General features: G+C 43.3%; 1 protein-coding gene and 1 pseudogene across 1 annotated transcript in view; both read right to left on the bottom strand.

The window, feature by feature from the left end:
* Positions 1-215: 215 nt before the first annotated feature.
* Positions 216-3,350, bottom strand: LOC114552802 (uncharacterized; annotated as a pseudogene).
* Positions 3,351-23,756: 20,406 nt separating this feature from the next.
* myom2b (myomesin 2b) overlaps positions 23,757-26,645 on the bottom strand; it is a 36,623-nt gene continuing 33,734 nt past the window's right edge. Inside the window, exons 38-39 of the mRNA XM_028588458.1 lie at positions 26,238-26,363; positions 23,757-25,632 (exon numbers count right to left, since the gene is read on the bottom strand). Of these exons, the coding sequence (XP_028444259.1) occupies positions 25,414-25,632; positions 26,238-26,363 (345 nt within the window). The 3' untranslated portion in view covers positions 23,757-25,413. The remainder of the gene's footprint in view (positions 25,633-26,237; positions 26,364-26,645) is intronic.

Below are 26,645 nucleotides of genomic sequence, written 5' to 3'. Positions count from 1 at the left end.
TGAAAGCCCAAGCCGAGAATGCAGGCGTGCATGATTGATGAGGGAAATACATGATTGATAATTATGGGACGCCCGAGTTCCTCCCAGACACCCAGAGTAGGGGGGAGGGGAGGGGGCAGAAGAAAACATAAAGCGGCACATGTCGTGATTGTATAATAGTGACAAAAACATATACATATGTACATAATATATACAATTATACATACGACGGGGCCTCATTCGTCGTTGTGAGAAGAGAGGACCGAGTGAGTCAGGGAGGGCTCAGACACATCCCGCAAATAGAAGCGGATGAAAGGGCATGGAGATGCCCAAGAGGCCGCAGCACAGATTTCGGCCACTGACATGCCTCTGAACAGGGCTGTCGATGCAGACAGAGCCCGTGTAGAATGTGCCCAAATGCCCTGGGGGGGCACCGCCCCCTCCGTGTTATAGGCCTGGGTGATAGCCTCGCACAGCCAGTGGGACAGGCGTTGTTTTGACAGGGCCGCCCCTTGGGAGTGTTCCCTGTAGTGAACAAACAGCTGCTGTGTCCGCCTTATGTCCACCGTGCATAAAACATACTGTGATAACGCACGCACCGGGCACAATCTGTGGGAAGCCTCCTCCGCGTCGTTGTTATGAGGCGGGGGGAAAAAACCCTGGAGGGAAAAAACCCTCGACCGAAAGGAATTTGTTAAAATTTTTGGTGTGAAGGAAGGGTTGGGCTGTAGGGTGGCTGCGCTCCCGTCCCCTCTGATTGAGAGACAGGACAGCGAGACTGACAGCGCACATAAGTCGCTCACTCGCTTGGCTGATGTCAGTGCAAGGAGGAGCGCCGTTTTTAGAGACAGCAACCTGAGAGGGGCTTGTGCCAGGGGCTCGAAAGGGGGCTTCCCCAGAGCTCGGAGTACCAGGGTCAGATCCCATCGGGGCATGAGAGAACGCACGGCGGGTTTCTGCCGTCGGACCCCTTTCAAAAAACGTTTAACTAGGGGGTGCGCAAAAAACGTTCTCTCTCCATAGCCTTCGTGGCAAGATGAAATGGCCGCCGCGTAGGCTTTGACCGTGGATGGGGCCAAGTCGTTATCTACCAGTGTTTGGAGATAAGTCAGTACGACGGGCAGGGGGCACGATATGGGGTCTGACTCCCTCTCTGTGCACCAGCGCTGGAAAGCGGACCAGCGCGCCGCGTTACACGCTGTTGTAGATGGAGCTCTCGCATTCTGAATGGTGCGCACCACGGCAGGTGGCAAGCCTAACCTCTGCAAGCGTTCCCGCTCAGCAGCCAGCCCCACAGTCACTGGGTTATCACCGGGGGGTGGGCTATCGTGCCGTCCAGCTGTGACAGGGCGTCCTCGTGCCACGGCAATTGCCAGGGGGGAGCCGCCAGCAGCTGGACCAGCGTCGGGAACCAGGATGCCTTCGTGCGCTCCGGTGCCACCAGGATGACCGACAGGCCTTCCTCCTGGATGCGTTCCAGGAGGCGAGGGATCAGAGGGACCGGGGGGAAAGCGTATAGGAGGGTTCTGGGCCAGGGATGGTGGGAGAAAGTGTCCGCGCCCAGGGGTGAGTTGTCATGTGAGCTCAAGGAAAACCACAGAGCGCACTATGTGTTTTCTCGTGAGGCAAACAGGTCCACCTCCGCTTCCCCGAACCTGCTCCACAGCTTCCGAACGATAGTGGGATTCAATTTCCACTCGTTGTGAGAGGGTCCCCCCTCGACATTAGGTCTGCCGCCCGGTTTAGTAGCAGATGACTGTGAGACCACAGCAGGAGGCTCCTGGCTATTTCCAATAGCCGGGCCGAGCGTACGCCGCCCTGGCGATTTATGAACGCCGCTGCTGTGACATTGTCTGTCTGCACCACAACATGTCTCCCTGCTACCTTCGGGGCGAAGTGCTTCAAGACCTTCAGCACCGTGGACAGCTCCAGGCAGTTTATGTGTGGGAGGGGAGGAGGAGGCCATTCCCCTCCCACCACCTGTGATTTGCACATTCCTCCCCAGCCAGTGAGGGACGCATCCGTGTACACTGTCACGTATGATGTCACTCTGCCCAGGGAACCCCAGCTGACAGGGTCTGGGGGTTTCCCCAGTATGACAGGTCTGACTGCAGAGAGGGAGGGATAGTCAGCATTCGCCACTTGTGGCGTATGGGGTCGATGTGCTGAGCAAGGAACCACCTCTGGATTTTCCTCATGTGGAGAAGCCCCAGGGGTACTACCATGTAGCCCGCGGACATCATGCCCAGAAGGCGCATGATAGACAGCGCTGAGACCTTTGCACGGGGCGTGGTGCGCGTCAGGAGAGAAAGCAGCGCATCTTGCCTCGGCGTTGACAGCCTGGCCCTCATAACAATCGAGTTTAGCACTACGCCCAGATAAACTATCGATTGTGAGGGAACCAATGCGCTTTTCTGCCAGTTTATGGCAAAACCGAGTGTCTGCAGGTGCTGCAGGACTGACACGGTGTGTAGCGCCGCCGTTTCCCGAGAGGGAGCCAGGATGAGCAAATCGTCCAGATAAAACAGGACTCTGACGCCTTTTTTCCGCAACGGCTGAAGTGCCGTCTCCATGCACTTGGAAAAAGTGCGAGGGGCCAGTGAGTAACCGAATGGCAGTCGGTTGTACTGAAAAGGAGCCCCTTGGAAAAAGAAGCGCAGGAATTTCCTGTGTCTGGGGATGACTTGGATGTGAAAGTAAGCGTCTTTCAGATCCACGGATGTATACCACTCTTGGTAGCGCACGCATTCCAACACATGTTTGATAGTCAACATGTGGAATGGACGTACCATGACGCACCGGTTGAACTGGGACAGGTCGAGGATGGGGCGAAACCCGCCTGACTTTTTTGGAGTGAGAAAGTATCGGGAGTAAAAACCCTCGTTCTCCTCCCCAGAAGGAACTCGGGAAATTGCTCCCTTTGACAGCAGTTCCCGTAATTCTGACATCATGGCATCTGATTCCGCCTGGGACGACACAGTTGTCTCCAACACGGGGGGGAGGCGAACTGGAGTGTGTAGCCCCGTGATATCAGTTTTGACATCAACGAGTCCATGTGTGTCAGTCTGATCCATGCCGCGCTGTGCTCTGAGAGCGGGCGCGCGCATGTCTGTGTGTTGTTCACAGACATAGCTAGCAGGAAGCGCAGAGCCCGTCCCGCCGCTGGGCGAGACGTGGGTAGAACGTGTCGCCCTGCCCATGGTAGGGCCCTGTAGAAAGGTTGACGGGTCATCGTCTATGCCAGCGGGATGAGGAGAACTGAGCAGCGCTAAGTGTAGCGGCATGGCGTCTGCTCCCGCTGTCTGCATAGTGAGAGAGCGGTGCAGCTCCGCGAGCAGCGGTGACCTGGTGTGTGCTTGTGTGGGGAACATCTGTCATATTATTAGCGTAATGTTCAGTGGGAACAAGGGCTGCTAGGTTGAGGGGAAACTGCTCTTTAGAAAGACTTGAGTGGCCCTTAAAAGGGCTGTTGTGTTTCCGATTTTCAACCGTGGAGGGACAGACGTTCCCCGTGCCCCGTCATTGCCACCGTCGCCGCTGCTTGGTGGGTGACTCCGGGGGTGGGTTAGACCAGGTGGGGGCCGCCTTCATGATCCTTCGACCCCGTGAAGCCTGCCGGTCGGGGGCCGGCTGTCGCTGTGGTGGGGCAGGCGGAGGGACGGAGGTCGAAGCCTGGGAGGGCGCAGCCGCAGCAGAGGCTGTGGGGCGTTTCCTCTTATGGTGGTTGGTGGAGCGGTGGCGCTGTTGTTAAGGCGCCGCCTTCCAGGAGCCAAGCCGCCGTAGCCGCTCCGCTTTTTCAGCTGCCTGGTGGAGGTGGGATGTGGCTGTCTGTACACGAGGTCCACATAGTCCATTGGGAGCTATGGGACCGTACAGAAGTTCGCGCCTGACCTCCGTGGGTAGCTGTGACATGTGGAGCCAGATATTTCGCTGGGCCTCAGTCTGCCACGCCTGGATCCTCGACAACGCCACCGTGGTCGCCGTGGTGAGGGTGAGGAAGCGCCTCCGGGTTGGTGTCCATGGCGGAGACGGCGGAGGCTAGCAAGGCTATGTTGTTTTGCGCCGCTAAGCCCTGAGCCACACACTGGTGAGACCGGTCAGTGACTTGGACGCAAACCTGGTCCTGGGGGGGGGGGGGTCGGATTCCGGTGCCCAAAGAAGGTAGCCCTCGGAAGCAGGATCGACGCCAGGCTCTGCTCCAGAGGGGGGACCGAAGGAAAGCCTGCCTCTGTGTCGCCATGAACCCGTGTGAATGGGGAATAGCGCGAGACTGCCGCCCTCAGTTTCCCTGGCTGAGAGAGAGCCTCCTCCACGAACGGCTGAAGCTCCGTGAAACGCGGACAGAGTGGGGCCCGTTTGGACGGCGGCTCCTGAGAGTAGATGTCACCGCTCAGGAGGCCGCGAGAGGGGGCTTGAGGCTCCGCTGGAAGTGCTATGCCCCTCTGGTCCGCCGCCCTTTTTATGATCTCCGGCAGGTCCATAAAAAGAGCCTTGGTGGTGGAGGGTGGAGCCACCTGAGGCAGAGGGGAAGACCGCTGAGGCGGTGCCCCTGGCCGTTCTGGAGACGGGGAGAGCCGTAGCGGAAAGGCATCGATCCCTGTCTCCAGATCCAGTCCTCCCAGTGGGGAGGAAAGAAACCCGGTGAGAGAGTCGTCGTTCGGGGGAGACGAGTCATCGGACTCGTGCCCGTCGAAGACGCCCTCTTCCAGCGGTTCCAGGGCGTCGACGGTGTTGCGTCGGTCCGCCCAGCTGCCGTCCCCCTCTCCGTCAACCTCAAAGGCCAGAAACGCGTCCGCCCGCTCAGTTGAAGCTATTTAGAAGGCAGGCGGGCGCAGAACGGGCAGGAGGCGTCGGAGGTGAGAGCCTTGCCGGCGTGAGAGGCGCCAAGGCAGGTCTCGCAGCGGGGGTGGGGGTCCGGCGAGAAGATGTAGCCGGCCTCACAGGAGGGGCAGAGGCGGACGCCGCTGGAGCTGTTAGTCTTCATTACCTTCTTCATAACTGCTCTTGCTTGAAGAAAAAGTGGGAGCAGAGCAACGGGTCCGCCCTATTTTTATAAAGTAATTGCGGACGTAGTTGAAGCCCGTGCGGCACGCAAGGGCGGGAAAGAAAATCTTCACGACTGCGCATGCGCAAAGGGATAAACCCATAGCGTGGTTTAGAGGGCGAAGCCTATACGAAATAGAACACAGAAAGAGACTCAACGGCTTTGTTAGAGAAAATATTGATCAGAATGGTCAGAATGCATTTAAATCATTTTCAAAAAAAGAAAATTTGTTCAGTGAATGAACAAACGTAAACACAGCAGCACATCTAAGTAGGGCTTGATATCGTTAAAAAGATTTAGAGACCGGAACTGATAACAATACCGTGACTTAGATACCGGTTCCTTAACGACTCTTTTTTCGATGCCAATTGTATGAAAAAAAATAATAATTACAAATGAATGTGTAATGTGGAGTTTTTCCTGCCTGCCTCTATGACGTGTAACGTTAGACAGCCAATCACAAACATTATTAGATCTTGGTAGAAGCATGCTGCATGCTTAATGGTTCCCTGACTCTGATGAGATGTACTCATTAGGTATTGAAATTTGGTACTGAATGGCGAGGTGTTTTTCAATACTTGATACTTTAAAGGCAATTTGGTCAGTGCCTAAGAACTATTGAATTTGGTACCCAGCTCTACATCTAACTAGGGTTAGAGTTATTATACCTGAGGGCAGCTGAAAAAGAACTGCATACTGGCATTTTGGCATAAGACCTGCAACACTATATCCCACTTACTCTTTAATCAAAAAATATATATAAAAGATATTTAAGCTGCAACAGGCTGTAGCAACCATAACACCCATTTTATACCTGCTCCACTGGAGCATGTAGTGAAGCAGAGCAGACACTAAGACTCATGGTTGCATGAGCAGCTCCCGAAATCCCCCTTTTAAGCTCAACAAATATTATCATTTCAGTATGCCAATACAGCAATTAAAATGTGCTGACAGACAGGAAGAGGAAGAGAGAGAGAGAGAGAGACAGAGGGAGAGAGAGATTAAAAAGGTGAGAGAAAAAAGAAGAAGGTACATGCAGAGACAGAAGGGGATGAAACATGTTTGGCTCTTGGTGCTCTAGTAACTAAAGCAGCTGTCACGATCACCTGGCGTCTACACACACACACACACACACACACACACACACACACACACACACACATACATAAAGAAACACATCATCTCTTACCTACTGTAGCTACCTCCACAGCATTATGTAAGTGCTCTGCTTGCTGGCTCATGCCTGTGATTGGGAACTAGGACATAAGAATCAGACACAAATGTACACACAAACACATACAAACCAAATGTTGACACAACCCATATGTTATAATCCCTCCTTGTTATATAGGATGGTGGGTAGGTATAAAATCATACCTGCAATGTATGTTTTGGTCATTTCTTATTCTTAGAGACTTGCAAAAAAGCAAAAAGTTTACCTGTCTACAAATAAGTGATATAATTACTTAATAGTTATAATATTATACATATAATTATAATATTTTATTTCAAAAGGTCTTTACTCAACTGTATGTTTTTAACAGAGGTTGTAGTTAGTGATTGGTGTTGTACGTGATTGCATTTTATTGAAATATGTTTCTAATATTCCTTATATAATATATAATGCCCACACAAACATGACATCAAACTCTTTAGATGTGAAAAACAAAAACTATAACTTTTTTGTTTTAGGAATAATTAATTGTGCCAGAAATTTGTAGAATGATATCATAATATATTATTTGTAACATGATATGAAAATTGACAAACAATCATTTAATTGAATTATTGCCCACTGCCCAGACCTTCGCTCTACTCTAAATTACAGCTGCCAAAATGTAACCACTGCAGTCGTTTGAAATATATGGATTTTGCATTTAAATCCGAGCCTAGGCCTGCTTCTGCTTCCAAGTAGTTATGCTTTTGCATAACTGCATTGTGTGTGTGTGTGTGTGTGTGTGTGTGTGTGTGTGTGTGTGTGAGTGTGTGTCTATGTGTGTGTGTGTGTGTGTGTGTGTGTGTGTGTGTGTCTATGTGTGTGTGTTTGTGTGTGTGTGTGTTATTCTGAGCGCACAATGCAACATTTTGAGCCCCATACTCCATCTTGAAAATATCAGTGCAGCTCTTTTCATTTTCTCTGAGCTGGAGCACATAAATGAAGCACTTGCACATTCAATGTTTCAATTATGCTCAGGGCCACTGAGCATGTAGCTTAGTCCTGAGGTTGAAATGTCTGAACACAGTCAAGGACTTGCTATGTACAATTTTATTGCAACTTGTTGATGTCTTCCACTCTGTGTGTATGAAAGCAAAGAGAATAACAGGCACGGGTCACTGCATTGCTGTCCCTCATATTACTAGAGAGAGCAAGACAGCGTGTTTGTGTGTGTATGTGTGTGTGTGTGTGGGGGGGGAGGGGTCTTCTTGACAATGATTGGCCATGACAGAGGAAGTGTATGGGCATACTGCCAGGAGCAACAGCATCCTGCTGCCACGCACACAAATATACAGACACAGTTCCATCATATCTTCACTAAACAGTTTGACTTTTAACATGTCTTGCTCTTTTATGCTTAAATTGACCTTACATTTCGTCCCGTCGTTCACACTCTTTCTCTTGCTGTGTTTTTGTGTTTATCTTGGTTCCTTCTTCCTCAACTTTTATTTCCTTTGTGTCTCTCTTAAAGGCCGTGGTTAATTGTTTGGCTGGTATTTTTGGTAAAATAAAAGCATTTCATTGTCATGTTACCTAATGCCATAATACACTGTAGTGTGCAGAAGGGTAAAAAACAAAACAAAAGCCTGAATAAATGAGTGGAGAAATATTAAAGACGCATATGGGCAGGAGGGGTGACTGAATGGTTTGATTAGTACAGAAATTACGTGAATAATCTTCCAGGAGCCTTCACAGTCATATGCTTGCTCCCAGTGCAGAGCAGGCACACTTTGCTCCTCCTCCCCCCTCTTGTGATTTGATGTTGTACCGTCACGTGATTCAGCGGTGCACGCACACAAAGCAGGACAGAGACGGAGCAGAAGAACAGCAAAGAGGAAGAGGAGCTCCGTGTGGCTATATTTTCAGGCCGAAAATTAAACAACGGCAAGCTGTATAATTTGTAAAAAGGCTGTATGATACAGTGGTAACACAACAGATGTATTCAAGCATATGAAAATTCTTTCCTGGGTTTTAAGTAATTAATAATCCGAAGGTAAAATCATAAAAACACTTAAGGTCATAAAATATCATTCAAATTTAGCAATTTATCTGTTTAACACATTTTATAGATTTTTGCCAGTAAAAAGACAATTCTGAACAAAAAGCAGTTCAAATCTTGGCTGTACAGAAGTGCAGTACAAGTGGTACAGAACAGCAATAATCAAAACACCCACCCCACGCTCATCCAATCCGTTCATCCCAACCCCAACCCATCCAGTCCAAACCCTACAGTCTGTCCTAAGAAAGAGGCACACTATAATAAAGTATGTTACTATAAAGTAAATACCTATAAACATAACCACAGTAAATAAAAAATAAATAAAATAATAAAAAATAAAAAAAAGAATATATAAATACATACCCAAAAAATAGATAAATGCAAAATCACAGGGGTGAGAAAAGGGGAGAAGGGTGGGGGGAATGTCATCATCTAGTCAGTTTCCTGTAAGGGTCTTTGTAAGCTCTCAAAGTATGTCATGAAGGGGGTCCAAGTCCTCTCAAAGCTCTGTATGGAGCCTTTCAGTGTGTATCTAATTTTCTCCAGTTTCAGGAAAAACATAATGGCCCTCATTTATGAAACGTGCGTACGACCTAAAACAGGCGTACGACGGGCGTACGCCGATTCCTACGCAAAGCTCGGCATTTATCAATTTCGACGTGAGCGTAGGCTGCGATCAAATCTCACGTCTGGTCTGAACTCGTGTACGCAAGTTCTCGAGTCAGTGTGGACTTGCAGTGCAGCATATAATCAGTTTAACAGGAGAAGCAGAAGTCATCAGTTGATCACATATCAGCAATGGCAGATCTGGCTCTTTTAGAAGACCTCTATGCCCCGGTCTGCAACATTGTTTTAGCCTGTGGGGTTCTGCACAACATCTCGCAGGAAAACACGGTGCCATAAATGTAGCGATGGAGCCAGATGACCCGATGCCCAGAGAGCAGTGTCCAGAACAGCCACCAACTGAGGGCTATATGAAGGAGACAGGATATTATTCCTCACTTTTAAAATGTAGCCTATAGTGTTATGTTTGGCAATGATATTCAATACAGGAAACATGACGATGCACAGCATTTTTATTTATTCTTCAGGTTTTTGTTTCTCTTTCAAGTGAATGATTTATTTCTGCCATTGACCAAGTTATTTTGGCTTGTTTTTCCAGCCCCTGTGCTGTCAGGAGACAGGGTCCAGCACGGGGGGGCGGAGGACACACGCTCTCCCTCAGCTGTTGCCTCGTTCCGACAAACACGAGTAAAATAAAAGACACTGCATAAACTCCGCTACCGTGTGTTTATTTAATTATAGGTACACCTACATGTAGGCCTAATAGATTGCAATAGAAGCCTGTATATTACTATTAGGACTATAGAAAATGTGTCAAGGATGTATAAATTAAATAGGCTAAACTTCAGCTGGAGTCCGATTTACTACGGCAACACTGTTGACCGCATCAGTGATCTCTTTTCATCCCGCATTCTTTCTACAGCCTTTAATACCAGTTTTCAGGCTGCCAAATAGTACACACGTTAGTGCAAATGAACCTGAGAAATCAGGGTTTCAATCTCCACCTCTGAAAAGTGTTGCTTCTCAGACGGATTACGTCTCGCCATGTCGTAAATTGTAGGGGCGAGGCCTCAAAACCCAGAATATATTGGGGCGTGATATTTAAATGACGATCGTTTCCAGCCGCCGCATTTATCAATGTACGACCATTCTTACGCTCGGATTGGTGTGATACGAACTTTTCATGAATCCCACGTGAAGCCTGTCGTAAGATGATTTCTGCGCTCATATCTGCGCTGGTTTCTACGTTAGGTTGATAAATGAGGGCCATTGGCCCTCATCCATCTACTGAATGTGGGTGGTGTTTGTTCCTTCCACAGGAATAATATCTGGCGTCTAGCAAGCAAAGAGGTGAATGCTATAACAGCAAAAGCCCTGCCTTTAAGAGATTTAGTTTCTTGTGTAAAGCCAAATATGGCACATATTGGATTTAGGGGAATGTCTATACCAAACATTTTGGAGTAGGCTTGAAATATGTCTGCCCAAAATGTCTTGAGATAAGGGCAAGACCAGAACATATGCATGTGATCAGCTGGCTGACTTTTACAGCGGGGACAAGCAGGCTCAGCACTAGGGAAAATCTTGGCCAGTTTAGACCTAGTCCAGTGTACTCTAAGAAGGATTTTAAGTTGAATTAGGCTGTGTCTGGCACAAGGAGAGGAGGTGTGTACTAGGCCAAGTGCTGCCTTCCATTGATCCTCTCTCATTGCTTCCCCAAAGTCATCCTCCCAGAGCTGTCTTATTCCTTGCAGCGAAAGGGGAGAAATGTTGCAGATATCATAATAAAGAGTTGAAATTAAGCCTTTCCGATGCGGAGATAAAGAGAGAAAATTGTCTATTGTATTATCTGTTGGAAAGTATGGGAAGGAGGCAACGTTTTTTTGTACAAAATGTCTTACTTGGAGATATCTAAAGAAATGTGACTTTGGCAGATCGAACTTCTCAGAGAGTTGTGCAAATGACCCAAAGCTGCCCTCAATAAAGAGATTGGAAATAGATGTAATGCCTTGCGCCAGCCATATCCCAAAGGCTGAGTCCAGGGTAGAGGGTGGGAAATTATAATTGTTCATGATCGGAGAATGTGTTGACATTGTTGATGAATTAAAATGTCTTTTAAATTGTGACCAAATTCTGATTGAATTAAGAACAATGGGATTTGAGGTTAACGCGACCAATTACGGATAGTGGTAGATTTGACCATCTCATCATATCTTGTTTACACTTATCAAAAAGAGCACCAAAGTTTTTAACAAACAGTGATGAAAAGGTGGGCGTGATCTCCACCCCAAGATATTTAAATCCTTTTTTAACTATTTTGAATGGAAAAGTAGTTGTGTAAGTATGACGGACCCTGGAGAAAAAAGAGAAGCCTTTTTTGGTAGGATATTTAAATCTCCAGATGTCTGAAAGACCAGTCTGTGTACAGAATTTATTGACAATTTTGGCAGATTTACGAAGACACTGAGGTGTATTTGAGGATCTATCCAATGTAGTGTTGAGTACGCAATTAAAGTCACCTCCTATTATCAGATTGTAAGTATTATGGTCAGGTATAGAAGAAAATAGTCTCTTAAAGAAAATGTGATCATCAAAATTTGGGGCATAGATATTGACAAGAATGACAGGGAGAGAGAATAACTGCCCAGTTACAATAATAAATCTCCCATTACTATCAGCGATCACCTCTGCCTGGCTTTAGCATTAAACCGTGAGTGGTACAGCTGTCCCACCCAGCTTCGTTTAAGATAATTAACAGAATCGTTTTTCAGATGCGTTTTTTCAGATCTGCCTGTAATTGTTGAAGATAAGACATTATTTTCTGTCTTTTCACTGTGTTATTCAGGCCCTTAGCATTAAGAGAGACGCATTGGATAGAGCTAGTCTGACCGGGGTTAACTTGAGCTGCCATTACCTATCACTTGAAATGAGTAGTCTGACATGTGGACATATAGGCAGCCATGAGAGGCCAATGTAAAGTGAGATGATGACAAGGGGTAAGGTGGGGAGAGGGGGAGAAAAAAAATAAATAAATATGCAGGGTGACTGGTAAATTCTCCTTTCAAGCAAACAGCACAAAGAACACATGCTCACGTTACTTAAACTCTACACTCTGTTAATATGGCACAGCATTTCTTAATAAAAACATAGTTTGTGCACAACACCGTAAACAAATGTGGCGTTTTGGGCAGGCTAGCCTAAAGAGCACAACTGAACATAATATTGGCCCATCAGCCAATTAGAGTTCAAAATATCCATAAAGAACAAGTTTAAAAAGAAAAAGGGAATACAGTCCAACTAAAAGACGCAGGCCTCCATAGCCATCAATGGGATAGCGCTGTCTGGACTCTTTTTAAGCATTAATTAGTGTGGAAAGTACAAGAAGGAGTTGAGAAAAAAAAATAAAAAAGTAAAAATAAAACCACACTGATGACTGACACGTCAATTGAGCCAACAGTTTGGCGAAGTGGGCTAATATGGCAATCAGAGCTCGCTTACCAACATAAGTCCATAGACTATAGTAGTTAGCGTAGGCTACTCACCCTATTATAGGCCATTCAAACAAAATTATGCGGTTTCTGTCTGTATGGAAATATCCAGGTCCAGTTCGGCTGCACTTTCCAAAAATGAGGAGGCCTCGTCGGGTGAGAGGAAAATCCGCCTCTGCCCGTTCTTGTCGGTGACCTGGAGCTTGGCGGGAATAGCATCCTGTAGGAGAGCCCAGCGTTTTTTAGCTGAGACTTAACAGGAACAAATGCAGCTCTCTTCCTAGAGACTTCGGCACTGAAATCCGGGAAAAAGTGAATCTCCGATCCGCGAAAGGACAGAGAGCTTGCCTCTCTTGCCAATTTTAGAATGCACTCCCTGGTCTGATAATGATGAATCTGTACGAGGAATGGACGTGGTCTCGGGTCGGATGGACTCTTCTTAGCCATGGCTGTCCGATGAGCCCTGTCGGCGATTGTGGTGGTAGGAAAAGCCTCGGTTCCAAAGGTCTCCCTCAGCAGTGTGTCAATGAATGCGGTGGGCTGTGATCCCTTGACTTTTTCAGGCAGACCTATTATGCGGATGTTGTTACGCCTAGATCGGTTTTCCAGATCTTCCACTTTAAGTTTCAGTGCTTCGTTATCGGTGGAAAGGGCTGTAAGTTTAGGATCAAGTCTTTCAAGCCTCGTCTGCGTGTCATTGAGCGAGGTTTCCAGGTGTTGAATGGTTGCATGGTGTTGATCAATAATCTCTCGGTCAGCAGACAGTTGAGCAGAGAGTTTGGCTACTATGCGTTCTTCCATGGAAGTCAGCAGCCTCTCCATATCACACAGCGTTAGCGGTGCGCGGCTAATGCTAGCATCAGGATCCGTTGGTTCAGCTAGTTTAGCTGCGTCATCTTGAATTACTTTCGTAATTTGTTGGTCCGCCAGTTGATTTGGTTTTTTAGTGGCCTTCTTCATGTTATAGGTTAAGTACAGCGTTTGCGCAACTAGTTGTGTAATATCAGACGGATATGACTAGGATTTTACCAGGATTTGAACAAAGTGATCCCAGTTTGCGACCTACTCCACCATGCGTCAAACCGGAAGTCCAGATTTAGCAATTTATGATGCATCCACCTTAATTATTAAAAATTATCGATATCGTATCAGTATAGGTGATACTGGCCCTGTATTTACTTGGTATCAGCTCGATACCAAATATTGCAGGATCGCACACCACTAATACCATGAGTTTTTATCACTTTTTGAGACATGCTTACTACGACTTTTTATTTATTTATAATTACTTTTTTAATCACTTTTTGAGACATACTATACTATGACTTTTTATCACTTTGGAGACATACTATACTTTGACTTTTTACATTACAAACTCTTTGGTGGCACACAGTTCACTGATGCCAACAGGCAAGTAGTCACTGCAGACTTTGACTCAGGTTCGATCCCCAGTCCAGACCCTTTTCATGATGTTTTTTTCAACATACAATACTATGACTTTTTTCAGCATCCATACTATGAATTTGATATCACTTTTTTCAACATGCTATGCTATGAATTTTTTCGACATACTATACCATGACTTTTTTCCATATACTATAATATTACTTTTTTGTCAACATACTATTCTATCACTTTATCACTTTTTTCGACATACTATACTATGACTTTTTATGACTTTTTGAGACATACTTTACTATGACTTTTTTATATTTACTATGACTTTTTATGACTTTTTTTCGACATACTATACCATGACTTTTTTATCACTTGTTTTGACATACTATACTATGACTTTTTTAATCATTTTTTTAGACATGCTATACTATGAATTTTATGACTTTTTGAGACATACTATACTATGACTTTTTTATTTATTTACAATGATTTTTTTATGACTTATTTCGACATACTATACAATGACATTTTTATGACTTTTTTCAACATACCGTACTATGACTTTTTAATGGCCTTTTTTGACTTACTATGCTATTACGGTTTTCACCATAAATTCTTTGGTGGCACACTGACTCGGTTGTTAGCACTGCTGCCAACAGGCAATATCACTGCAGACTTTCAAGGTTTGATACCCAGTCCAGGCTGTCACTTTTCACGACATTTTTTTCAACACACAATACTATTTTCTATACTATTTCTGTACTATGATTTTTTTCGACATACTACACTGACTTTTTAATTTCTATACTATCGACATACTGTATGTCAAAAAAAGCCATTAAAAAGTCAGTACAGTATGTCAAAAAAAAGCCATTAAAAAGTCATATACAATGACTTTATAACCTTTTTCGAAACACTATATTATGATTTTTTTTATTATTCTATACTATGACTTTTTCGGCATACAATGCTTTGACTTTTTTCGACATACCATACTATGAATCTTTTATGGCTTTTTTCAACATACTATGCTATTACTGTTTTCAACATAAACTATTCTGTGACACTGGCTCAGTGGTTAAAACTCCAGTAACCACTGCAGACTCTGACCCAGGTTTGATACACAGTCCAGACTGGCCCTTTCCATGAAGTTTTTTTTTTTTACTACAATACTATGACTTTTTAATTGCTTTTTTTCAACATATCATACTCTGACTTTTTTGACGTACTGTACTATGACTTTTTTTTAGAAACACTATACTATAATTTTTATAACATTCTATTTGGACATACTATGCTTTGACTTTTTTCGACATACCATACTATGACTTTTTGATGAATTTTTTTTACGTACTAGCCTATTACTGTTTCAGACATAAATTTATTAGTGACATTGGCTCAGTGGTTAAAACTGCTGCTGATAAGTATCCACTAAGTCGTCACTGCAGACTCTTACATATACTATAATTTTTATAACATTCTATTTGGAGATACTATGCTTTGACTTTTTTCGACATACCATACTATGACTTTTTAATGGCTTTTTTACGACATGCTATGCTGTTACTGTTTTCAACATAAAGTCATTAGTGACACTGGCTCAATGGTTCAAACTGCTGCTGTAGGAAGTAATCACTGCAGACTCTGATCCAGGTTCAAGTCAAGACTACCCTTTCCATAATGTTTTTTTTTTGACGCACAAAACTATGACTTTATCACTTTTTGATATACTATACTATGACTTTTTTCAACATACATACTATGACTTTTTGATCACTTTTTTGACATGTTATACTGTGACTTTTTTTGGACATTCTATACTATGCCTTTTTTGAAATACTATGCTTTGACTTTTTTCAACATACCACACTAGACTTTTTAATGACTTTTTTGACATATTATGCTATTACTGTTTTCAACATAAATTCTTCGGTGGCACAGTGCAGTGGATAGCACTGCTCCAACAGCAAACCGGCAAGTAGTCACTGTAGACTCTGACCATAGACGGTTTAGAACCATTGACATATATAAAATGGACCAACAGACCCCTTTGCTCTGGACGGAGACCAGTGAAGGATATTAGAAGCACTTTTCCGGTGAGCGCTGAGCATTACTGCGCAGCCTCCAACTGAGCTCGAAGACGTAGATGTGACGTGAGCAACCTGTCTGAAAGTTGTAAGTCTTCTGGTAGCTGTTCCAAGAGAAATCTCAATCATTCCGAATCTTGCAGAGACGGTGAGCTTAGGTATATGTAAGGAGATAACATAGGCACAGGCTAATTATTGCTAACTAAAGTGCTAGTTAACAATAGTAATTAAACTTAAACAGCTAATGTGAGTCAAAACTGCCTGCGAGCAATCAATGGAATGCTAACAGGAGGTGATGGCTTGTTAGCATCAAAATGGCGCCATAGAAACTACGCGTTCCGAGGAGAAGCTTACCCCCTTGTTTAGAACCGAGACGCCCCAACTCAGAGTAGTTTCCTGTATCTGTGTCACGTGGACTCCGCCACGGCCACGCCTCTTTAGGAGACTAGCGGCAGGTCCTGAGTGTATTGATTCCAACGGGAGAAGTGAACGTGAACACAGATTATAAGCGATTCTTTCGCCCCATAGTTACCAAAGTATATATTGGACCAATTCTTTACAAGCCACATATCTCCAGAACATTCTGCCACTAAAATTGCATTTTTCAGACAGACACATCAGGAGAATTTGTTTAAGACCTGTTTCTGTCTCAGGACCAAACTCTCGCGAGATCTGGCAACACAGAGAAGCTAACGTCAGCTAACGTTCGTGAACGCCCTAACAAAACTAATCTCTGTGATGCTAAATATGTCTTTTAGCTGTGTAAATATCTAACGTTAGCAAAAGAACATATTCATAAATGATTTAAATTATTTGACTATAACTTTTCATCCATCCACATGACATTCACTACACGTTTAAACGAGGCCAATGCCCCTTTAGGAGACAGGAATGGTTTCATTCCATTGGCGCTGCTTGAAATGCGCTATCTTTAGTATAGAAGATCTTTGCTCTGACCCAGCTTCGAAACCCAGTCCGGGCTGGCCCTTGTCATAAAATCTTTTTCAACATACTATAGTTTGACTTTTTTTGACATACCATACTATGACTTTTTAACAACTTTTTTTGACATACTATACTATGACTATCACTTTTTCAACATGCTATACTATTACTTTTTGATATACTATACTATGATTTTTTTTAACATTCTATACTATGGCTTTTTTCGACATAATTTCTTTTAGTGGCTCAGTTGTTAGCACTGCTCCAACTAGCATCAGCAATAGGACATGCAGTTCTGACCCAGGTTTGACACTTTTTTCAACATACTTTACCATGACTTTTTATGACTTTTTTCAATATACTATGCCTTTTTTCAACATACTATAGTTTGATTTTTTACGACATACCATACTATGAGTGTTTAGGACATACTATGCTATGTATTTTGAACATAAATTCTTTGGTGGCACAGTGTCTTAGTGGTTAGCACTTCTCCAACAGGCAACTAGCAAGTAGTCACTGCAGACCCTGACCCAAGTTTCAGGATGTGTTTTTTTTCAAAGTACTAAATGTATTTAGTATTGTGAGAAGAAGAAAATATAGCAAATAATTTCTTGTTTTTTACCGTATTTATTCAGAGAGGTGTAAGATTAAAGAGAGGAACTAAGAAAGAGACCAAATTACATTGACCATAAAGCAGCCTGAAAACGAAAGCTTCGTTAATATATGAAGTGCACCTCAATCTGCAGCTCCACCATGAACTGTGATTCACACATACCTGCATGTAGCAGAAGGGAACATACGCATATGGACATATGATGCATGCAGTGACAGCAGGTGTGTCACAGATTGGAGTCTTTCTCATTAGACTGCCACTGGAGAATTTGATCATCGGGACCTTGTGGACAAGAGTCCTCTCCTCTAATCGTAAGGTCACAACCACAAGCCCTGTACTCATGTCCATGCATGCATATTAAAACACACTTCCACGCAGCAGTAATAGCTCTCTGCTGGACTTAAACTGCTCACTTCACATTACCAAAGGCTGGATTTGACCTGTGGGACTTTTGATTTGCATACTGTCCTCCTTACCAAACAAGTAGGCCACCATTCTTTTTAACTTACAGTATATTTATACAGCTGCAGATCAGCCAACACAAAATAGTAGTAAAACAAAGTAGCAAAAGCAATTAGATTTCTCATATTGTTAATTACTCTTATATAATCACACTGTGAGGACTTCCTCAACATAAAGTACAGTAAAGTTGTGTGTTTGTTTGTATAACTATTTTTAAGATTAAAGATGTTAATAGATCACACATTCCAGGCTGTGGATAATGCTATGCGATAACGTGACACATTTTTTTCTTGACTTTAACCAAGTAGTTTTAGTCACCTAAAACTAATCAAGTGGCAGATCAGAAAACGCATATATGAACTGAGATTTTAAACGATTTATGATTTCATCATTAAAATCACTGACAAATTTGAAATCACTGACAAACGGTCTTGTCCAAATGATAGTGGTGCCGGATCAGAAAGCATTTTGTTGGACTTGTTGCATAAAATGAAGGTATCTTTGTTGCTCCATGACTACTCTTATAGTTTCAATTTCAATTTTCAATTTTCAATTTTATTTATAGTATCAAATCATAACAAAAGTTATCTCGAGACACTTTACAGATAGAGTAGGTCTAGACCACACTCTATAAATTCCAAAAGCCACAGTAATTCCCTCAAGAGCAAGCATTAGCAGTGGCTATTGCGACAGTGGCAAGAAAAAACTCCCTTTTAGGAAGAAACCTCGGCAGACCCAGACTCTTGGTAGGCGGTGTCTGACGAGCCGGTTGGGGGCGTGATGAACAGTGGTGATAACAGTCACATTAGATGTCACATTGACTTTGAAGGTTATCGTGGAAGTTCATGTCATAGCAGGGCACATCGTGTCATACTGAGTAGTGCAGTCTCCTATACCGGATCCTGACTACTCTGTGCGTATGAACATCACAGCAGGGCGTGAGTGTAGTTGGTCTTTAAATATGTCTTTGTCATTAGACTTATTTAAAATCATTGTTTAACTACAGACTGTGAACACATAAAATACATTAGTACCTGCACAGTACACCACTGGACATTTAGTACTTGGATGTGTGAATGTCTTTTGCTCAAGAGGCATTCAAAGAAAGCTTTTACACTTTAATTGCCCATGTAATATCAGAAGGACTAAAGGACAGGGGAAGAGACCACTACTTGTGGTTGTTATTTCAGTAAGAAAGGAAACATATTTATAGCCACTTAAGATAACGCTGTCAGTTGTGGAAGATCCTTTACTTACTCTTAGTAAAAGTAGCAAAGCCGGCTTTGCTACTTTACACTGTACAAGGGGCCATTCTACTGTGGCGCCACAGTAGAATGGCCCCTTGTACAGTGTAATATCTTTGGACCATTTTTATGACCTTGCCATGTGTTTTGTTTGTAAAATCTTAATTTTCAAAGTAACTACTAGTAACTGTAACTCTCAGATAAATGTAGTGGAGTAAAAAATGTGATATATCTCTCTGAAATGTAGTGGAGTAGAAGTATAAAGTGGGTTAAGGTACTCAGAATTGTACTTGAGTACAGTACGTACAGTAATTGAGTATATACTGTACATAGGTACATTCCACCACTATAGGATGTAAAAACATTTTGGAGTATCTGAAAATTATACATGGTATTAAAATCAAAAAATGAATGAATGCTCACGATTCTTGGCTGTGCTGCTTGCAGCTGATTCCTTGATGGCTTCTGGGTGTCAGGGTGAAAAGTTGAATTTGAAGTGGCTGATTACGATGTAGCTTCTTCCTCTGAATCTGCCCCCTTAGCTTGAGGAGGTGCAGCACTCTGCAGTTCAACGCAAAAAGTCAAGAAGAACATCTGATGCATGGAACAGAGCAACAGACAGGTGAGCCAGACCTGGTGTGCTGCCTTCACATAATAATCTCCGTGAGACAGCTGGCCCATACACATCAAGTTAAAAATGAAAATTGCCAGTAGACTCGACAGCTTCTTTTGTCTGTGACTTCGACATGTTGACAGGCATCAGGGTTGTTTCCAAGGAGCTAAAACGTCATCTGCATGCAGGTGAGAAGGGAAATACGGCACATTATTGTGAGCCTGTGCATAATAGTGCATTCTGCAACACAGATAAGCACCAGGATAAACATGTTCATTCCTGTTTTAATGATGCACTTTGCAAAACTGGGACTCCATTTATCTGCCTTCCTATCGCTGTCTCTTCTTCCAGCTGCTGCCTCTCTTCTTTAGTCTCTCATCTGTTTTCTCACCCACATAAAGTCAGTGAAGCAACTGTATAGGCTCCTGCTTGTTGGCACCTCGCCAGTACCACCAATTTTAGGTCTGAATTGTGTTTTATATGTCTATGTTTGTGAGTATGACAGTGAGAAATTAAAGAGTGAGCATGTGCAAAAGATAAAGAGAGGGCGGGAGACTTGCAAGGTGTCTATGTGAGTATGTCTGGCTGTCTGGGTGGGAGTGCCTGTGAAGCTGCAAAATCATTTAAATTGGGAAAGGAATGCAGGAATGCTCTCTAGTGATTTTGATCGGAGCCAAATTTCTCTGTCAGATAAGTCCCCAACAGGCCTCCTTGCAATTTCACAGTGATTGGAGAAGGACTAAAAAAAGAGAGAGGGAGGAAAGACTGAGAAACATGAGAAATAGAGGAAGAAAGGGGTGTAGAAATGAATAGAAAGTACTGTAGATCGAGTTTGAGGGAGATAGAGGCAGGGATACGGACAGACTTGGGAGGGTAAGGTAATACTGGCTGCATATTTGTGAGTAATTCAGCTGTAGGGGGAGAAGGAACAGTGCTGTCAGATGAGACCTCCATCTGAAAAATAATTCAGCTTTCCAGGAATAAGCTACTGAAGTTAAAATCACACATCATTCTCATTGTCTCCCATTCTCACAGACTACAATCACACTACCCATTCTAAGTTTCACTAGTCATTTTCTCTGGCGACTCTCTCTACCCCATTTCCAATACGAGCAGGGCGACACAGGCTCAGACAGATGATGAGTCACATTTATTAATGTGACAAATTTAGAGACTCCAGTCATACTAACTATCATGTCTGCAGTGAATTGAAAACGAGAGCTTGCATGTCCATGTTTTGGGTTTCTATAAAATGAGCTGCTTTACCACCCCTTCCGACATGGCTCTATTGAGAGCAAAGCAGACCCTTGTGGTTCTTACAATTTAAAAGATGATCACACGTTGACACAAACAATGCCTCTGGATTTAATGCATGTAAGGGTCCGCAGCATCCCAGCAGAGTGGCATTAGGGCTGCAGAGTGGAATGGCAAGTAGGTGTGCTGTCCTTGGACCAGAGATCCAGGGTTTACGTTCTCATGTTAACAAGCATCCGCCCTGCTGAAGCATCCAACAGCCAGACACTCAGTCACTACAAACTCTAGGGAAGCTACTGTGTAGCTGAGCTACCGGACTTCCCTGCAGAGGGAGAAGCATGTTTCCTGCAATGCATCACTTACATTAATATCACTAGAAATATACCAGATGTGAACATTAAGCTTACCTCCTTGTTAAAATGCACAAAAATGCAGCCTTACAGTTGCAGTTTACAGAATGTGTTTTGAGCATGTGAGGGAATACGACACACACAAGAGGTTTCTCACAAATATCATGCCTGATGAAAAGATGCCCAAATACTGGATTTTTAATCACAGCATGGATCGAATCTGCTCTCATCTTATGAAACTATTTGAATAGCCCAGTTAGCCAAAGACTAGTACAGCAAATGAGCAGCAGTACTTGAAAAAGCAGCTCAAGCTGTTTATTTTGATCTCTCCACTTGATTATTTTTTCCTATGTTTACAAATTCTCTCCTTCCCTCCTCATTTCTCTATCTTATCCTCCTCACCTCTGTCCCTGTAATTTGCTTTTTTGTGATCAGTTTGACTTACTACACTACGGTATATTGTCTGTGTTGCTTCATTTGTATTGCACAGAACAAATGTGTCTGTAGTAAAGCTGGAGGCACAGTGGAGGATTACTTGGCTGACTTAGTCTATATCTGCCACCAAACTGAGGGGAAATCCCAACTAGAGGTTAGACACAGCCGATGGTCAGCCAGGATTATCTGGTAGTGTGATGGGTTTACAAATTCAATCTATACCGCTCTGATCAATGAGCAGACACGTTCCAGCTATCTTGAGGATGTCAAATTTTATACTTATGATCCAGCATTGAGTTTTTTGATTGGAGATTGGAGGTGATGACATGGCTGATTAATCAGGAAACAAGCAGGTTTCTTTCAGTTATAGCAGAGTGTATGACACCCCACTTTTTTCTGATTGTAGTGTGAGCACGAGACAAAAAAGGTGAAAGCCAACAATGTGTACTTGACGCAATGCACTTTTCAAATCAGTTCCCATTTTAAAGTCCAGAGGTTTAATCAAGCCACATTTTTGCTTCTCTTCCTCTTTTCCTCCCCTGCTTTTTTCCCCCCTTTCCTCTCTCCCTCCTTCCTCCTTTTGTCTCCAGAACCTCTCTGCACTCTCTCAACTTTCTTCCCCCTCTCTCTCAGCATTACCCTAACCTTTCTTCCCTTTTGCCTATAGCTGTCCTTCTACTCACAGTAAAACAAGGAATAATCTGTGGTGAAACAGCGAGACAAGCTTGCAGAATAGCATGCTGCTTGTTTCTCCTCTCACTCTGTCCTTTATTAGTTTCTCTCTCCTCTCTTTCCTCCTTCCCTTGTTCCTCAGGTCCCTCTGTGCACGTCTCCTCCTCTCTCCTTTAGGAAAAAATCTGCAGTAATGAATATCATCAGAATAATTGTCAGCATTTACCCAGGCAATGCAAATTGTGTATTACAAATGTATGTACATGTGTGCATCATAGCAGTATTTTAAAACATGACTGTGTCAATGCACACCCACAAAATGTCTCTGCTCCAAGTGTATCTCATTGTTTAAACAGCACTGCTTTAATTAGAACAGGCCTGTCTATCCTTGTGTGTGCACGTGCAAGTGTGTGCATGTGCCCAAAAGTGAGTAACAGTGTCTGAGTGTGTGTGCATGTTTACATAGTGCCCCCATGTGGAGGACTGTAGAAGAGCACATATTCTGGAGTCTTTCTCCACACAACCACACGCTCCAATGACACGGTGTTATATTTGGAAACACAATTTCATGCTATCAGTACTGGCTAGCTATTCCATTTAGATAGCAGTCATATATGTGTGTGTGTGTGTGTGTGTGTGTGTGTGTGTGTGTGTGTGTGTGTGTGTGTGTGCGTGCAGTAGATGTGTCTGTATGTATGCATCTATTTGTGTGTCTGTGAGTGCACAGGCTATCTGAGTGTCTCACAGAGATGAGTCCCGTTTTTTCAAGTTTATTGAAATTAAAATTTGGTTGTCATGGTAACATTTGGATTCTCAGTAATTATGCTGATTAAAAATGTGAAAATTAATTAAAAAGTCAGGAAAATGATCTCACAGCAGATGATCAGTGAAACATCAAAATGATTCAGATCCCTCTCTCTATTTCGCCCCCCCCGCTCACACAAGTCTCGTCCTCTTCCTGTGGCTCTTCAGAAGTCCTTTATTGCCACGCAACACCAAAATATCTACATTCATTTCTCACATGTGCATTGTCTCAGTCTGTTTCTTCCTTTCAGACTTACACACAATTTATGACATGAGATTTGTCTTCATGACCAAAAAACACAACAGCAATAAAAATAAAACACACACACACACACACACACACACACACACACACACACACACACATCACTCTTATGTCTCTGCATTTCATTCAATCAGTCAACTCATTCTCAACTTGTTGACAATCTCATACCGCCAGAGCAGACTCATCAGAAGCGAAAGTAACGCAAAACAACAGCAATCTCGCAGTCTCACTTTCTCTCTTTCAGTCTCTCCATTACTCCAGTTCTCTCACAACCTGCCTCTTGTTCTCCGTCTCTCTCCCTCTGTGACAGAAACAGGCTTAGCAAAGTGTAATCGCTTTCTTTTATTAGCAACAGCAAACACAAAAACAATGAAGTTACCCTCCTCCCCTCCCTCTCTCATCTCCGTCTGCTCTTCTCCTCTCATCAGCTTTAATGATCCACAAATCTCATCAGCCATCTTTTCATCAGCTCTGCCATCACTACTTCCTGCACTTTTTTTAATCGGACTGACATCTTATAGCATTGCTGTTGGCTGATGACCAGGAGGGTTGTACATAATGGATATTTAGGTGTAAGGTAGAATAAATGTAGATTTAAAAAAGAAAAAGGAAAATTGTGCTAACAGTCAGAGTCAGTATTAAGCAGAAATCAGTTATGACAGTTTTCAGTGGTGGCAGTGTTAGTGTGACAGTACTGCTCCATGGCTCTGGTTTACTAAGTGGTGATTCACTGCCAGCTGATCGTCAGCATGTTCAATATCTCACCATGGTGATGGAGGACGGTGTTTTGCAGCCATCAGTTGACAGAGGTGGGAGCATAATAATGGCTTTCTACAGCCCAAGCTATTTCTCTCTGTTCCTGTGTTAACATGTTCTTTGTGAAAGTTAGCATTATTGCTGGAGTAAAAACTAAATAGCGTTCCAGCATTCATCTCGTTAGACATAGCAGTGACTTGGACTTGGAGCAATACTAAGCTTGTTTTGTGCATAAACATCCTGCAGAAAGCATTATAGGGGAGAGATTTTCCAAAACATGTAAATTAAATCTTTCATGTATAAAACAATGACCGTGAGGCCGAGCCAAGCTATTGATCGCCCGCTCTCCCCCCCCCCCAAGTGGGCAGAGTGGGCCCACCTCTCTCACCACAGGGCCACAAATTGGCTTTGCACCGTCTTCAAAGGGTGGTGGTGAGGGTGTGTGAGGGGGAATTAAGACATTCTGCCAACGGCCTCATGAAGCACAATATGTTGCACACCATGAAAAATGCAGGCATCAATGAAAAATGTCTTTTCAGCAGCATGCTGATGAGGTCATATCAAAGCCATTGTTCCTAAAGTATCAAGTTGTTATGTTGTATGATGTGAGAATCTGTTTTGAGACCGGGAGTAAAGCTTTGAGGGGCTGAAGCGTTCTGACCACATGTCTCCATGTTGGTGACCAACAATATACTCTATAACAGTCTTTTTAATTATAGTATATGTATTGATTTCGCCTCTATTTAAGTCAGATCATTAGAGTTTATGGTTTTTTTTTCTCTTGTACACAGAGCTGTCAGTGAAAACTACTAGTTTAATTGTTCTGCTTTACTTACATTCCAGGATCAGTTTAAAAACAAATTTCAGTCCTTTTCCAGCAATAGTTTTAATGAAATTTCAGCTTTATTCAAGTTTAATTTCAATTACATTAGTCATTTCTAATTAAGTCTTGTTCAGATGTGAACTAGTTTTATATTTTAGTCATTTCAGGGTTGTTTTTTTGTTTTCATAGAGAGATATCACAATAGCATTTTTTTTTGCTTACTATAATCGCTTAATTTTACTTTAGCTATCAGGGTTTTCTTGACTCTCTAATTTAACGCCAAGTGTGTTAGTTCCATTTCATTTAAGGATTTTAATATTTGTCCAGCTAGAGAATACCAATGAAAGCTTGTCTGGTTTACATGTGAATATGTTTCTTCCTCATTTATGATTGTCATGCTTTCTACTTCCTCCTGGTAGGAGTGGGACTCTTCACTGCTCTTCCGGCCTTAGGAGGGGCGGGGCTAGGAGTGGAGGGGCTCGGAGTGGACTGGGCGGGGCTAGGGGCAGACTGAGTCTTGGGCTGAGGGATCTCAATGGGAAGTTTAGGAGGGATCATTATTTTAGGGGTCAGAGTTGGTTTTGCTTCAGGGATTTTCTCTCCATGACGGTACACACTGACCTGGAGAGCGAGAGAGAGAGAGAGCGAGAGAGAGAGAGAGAGACAGAATAAGACATAATGTTAGTATTATGTAAACATTTCCCATACATGTATTTACTCTACTGTATGTATGTAAAGAGTTTGAAAGGGCTAAACATTTCATGCAAACTTTCTAGCATTTAAGCACATCATTTTGAGTCTTAGGTAAAGAATATGCTAGGTCAGGATTCTGCATTATTTTGTCATGTTAATCTTTTCATGTTAAAACTGTCAAGTCACGTGGCCGGGATAGCTCAGTAGATGACTCCGACCTGCAGCCCTTTGCTGCATGTCATTCCCCTTCTCTCTCCCCTTTCATGTCTTTTCATTTTGCCCACAAAAAAAAAAAATCTTAAAAAAAAAAAAAAAAAAAAAAAGAAAAGAAACTGTCAAATCAGGGTCAGACAAAAATCACAAGGTCAAATATCAGCTCTGTTACCACCCCTTGTTACACACAAGTGTGATCACAAAAATATCTCACTGTTGGGCCCCAATGAAAAGATAAGATTTGTGCCACAGATGGTCAGAAAAAACTCCATGGCTCTGAGTAAATCCAGTCATATGTGGCACACAGCAGTGACACTCACCACTATATCCACAGACTCCCCTCCGTATTTGTTCTGGACAATCATGGTATATCTGCCAGAATCCTCCATGGAAACACCTTTGATCGTCAGACTGGCAAATTTGCCCTGGTCCAGGGAGACCACGTACTGAAATACGAAATCAAAGGTTAAGGAAGTGAGAAAGCCACCACAGGGAGTTTAGCATGATTTAACATTTAAAACTCCTGTCACTTTGAGTTTTACTTCAAAATCAATGTATCTTTTACTCAGAGCAACAGCATAAGCTTTGATTACCACCAAGCTTTAGCAAATGCTGAGCACTGCTTGATGGGCTTGGTGGACATGAGGACAAATTATCTATTCCAGTCTGTTGTCTATTCATATCTGCTGAGGCCTGTTAGATCAACCATAATATGATTGGATTAAATG

The sequence above is a fragment of the Perca flavescens genome, chromosome 1 (genome assembly GCF_004354835.1).
Source record: "Perca flavescens isolate YP-PL-M2 chromosome 1, PFLA_1.0, whole genome shotgun sequence".
Lineage (NCBI taxonomy): Eukaryota > Metazoa > Chordata > Actinopteri > Perciformes > Percidae > Perca > Perca flavescens.
Note: the sequence above shows the minus strand (reverse complement) of the source record. Positions and strands in the feature narration are given on the sequence as shown.